Source organism: Loa loa (genome assembly GCF_000183805.2).
Source record: "Loa loa unplaced genomic scaffold supercont3.950, whole genome shotgun sequence".
NCBI classification, from domain to species: Eukaryota; Metazoa; Nematoda; class Chromadorea; order Rhabditida; family Onchocercidae; genus Loa; species Loa loa.
Genome location: NW_018109130.1, coordinates 1 through 875, shown reverse-complemented (window position 1 = coordinate 875; position 875 = coordinate 1). Strand labels below are relative to the sequence as shown.

General features: G+C 19.1%; 1 protein-coding gene across 1 annotated transcript; it reads right to left on the bottom strand.

Moving 5' to 3' along the window:
- Positions 1-72: 72 nt before the first annotated feature.
- LOAG_16084 (voltage-gated potassium channel) lies at positions 73-723 on the bottom strand (the record flags this gene model as incomplete). The annotated part of the gene is made up of 2 exons (XM_003151573.2): positions 531-723; positions 73-255 (listed from the first exon to the last, which is right to left on the bottom strand). Exons 1-2 carry the CDS (start codon positions 702-704, stop codon positions 73-75), a joined length of 357 nt encoding a protein of 118 aa, XP_003151621.1. The 5' UTR covers positions 705-723.
- Positions 724-875: the final 152 nt, after the last annotated feature.

Sequence of the window (875 nt, the reverse complement as noted above, 5' to 3'; positions counted from 1 at the left end):
AAAAATTAGTATAATTAAATGAAATTTATAAAAAATTGAAAATAAAAAATTTGAAAAAATAATAAAAATTTGTCATACCTGTCGTTCATAAAGCTCACCACATGAAACGGTCGTATCATCAACCATATATTTGCATGGTACTGTTTCGGTAATATTGCATAAAACCGATAAAGCAATAAAAAATCCAGTAACATAATAAAAAACAAGTGCTACAGTTGATGTATGAGGATTCTCAAATGCTTCCCACATTTTTTGCTTAAAAAAAAATAAAAAAAAATAAAAAATGAAAAAAAATTTTGTAATTAAAAAAAATTTTCACTCTATAAATTTGAAATAAATTTCAAATTTAATTATATAATTTTATCCGTTTCTTTTTTTTTTAGCGAAAAAAAAAGAAAATATATCAATGTATTATATTAGTAAATAAAGATATAATATACAAAATAAAGATTAGAATTAAATAAATGAATAAATTTTGCTTAATTATATTAAAATTTTGAACAAGAAAAATTATTAATTAACATACATACCCGTAGCGTAAGTTTATGTTTATGTTTTTCTGTAATTTCTAAACGTTCCTCTATCAATCGTTCCTGATTTTCTCGTTTCTTATCTTTATAATCTTCATAGCAACAATCACTTATTAGATCGGGCATAATACCAAAAAAAGGAAAGTTCTTCATCGTAAGCCACAAGGCATTCATGTTTTGGATACTAAAAATTTTATAATAAAAAAATTAATTAAAAATTTGAAATTATTCCTCGTAATAATAATAATAATAATAATAATAATAATAATAATAATAATAATAATAATAATAATAATAATAATAATAATAATAATAATAATAATAATAATAATAATAATAATAATT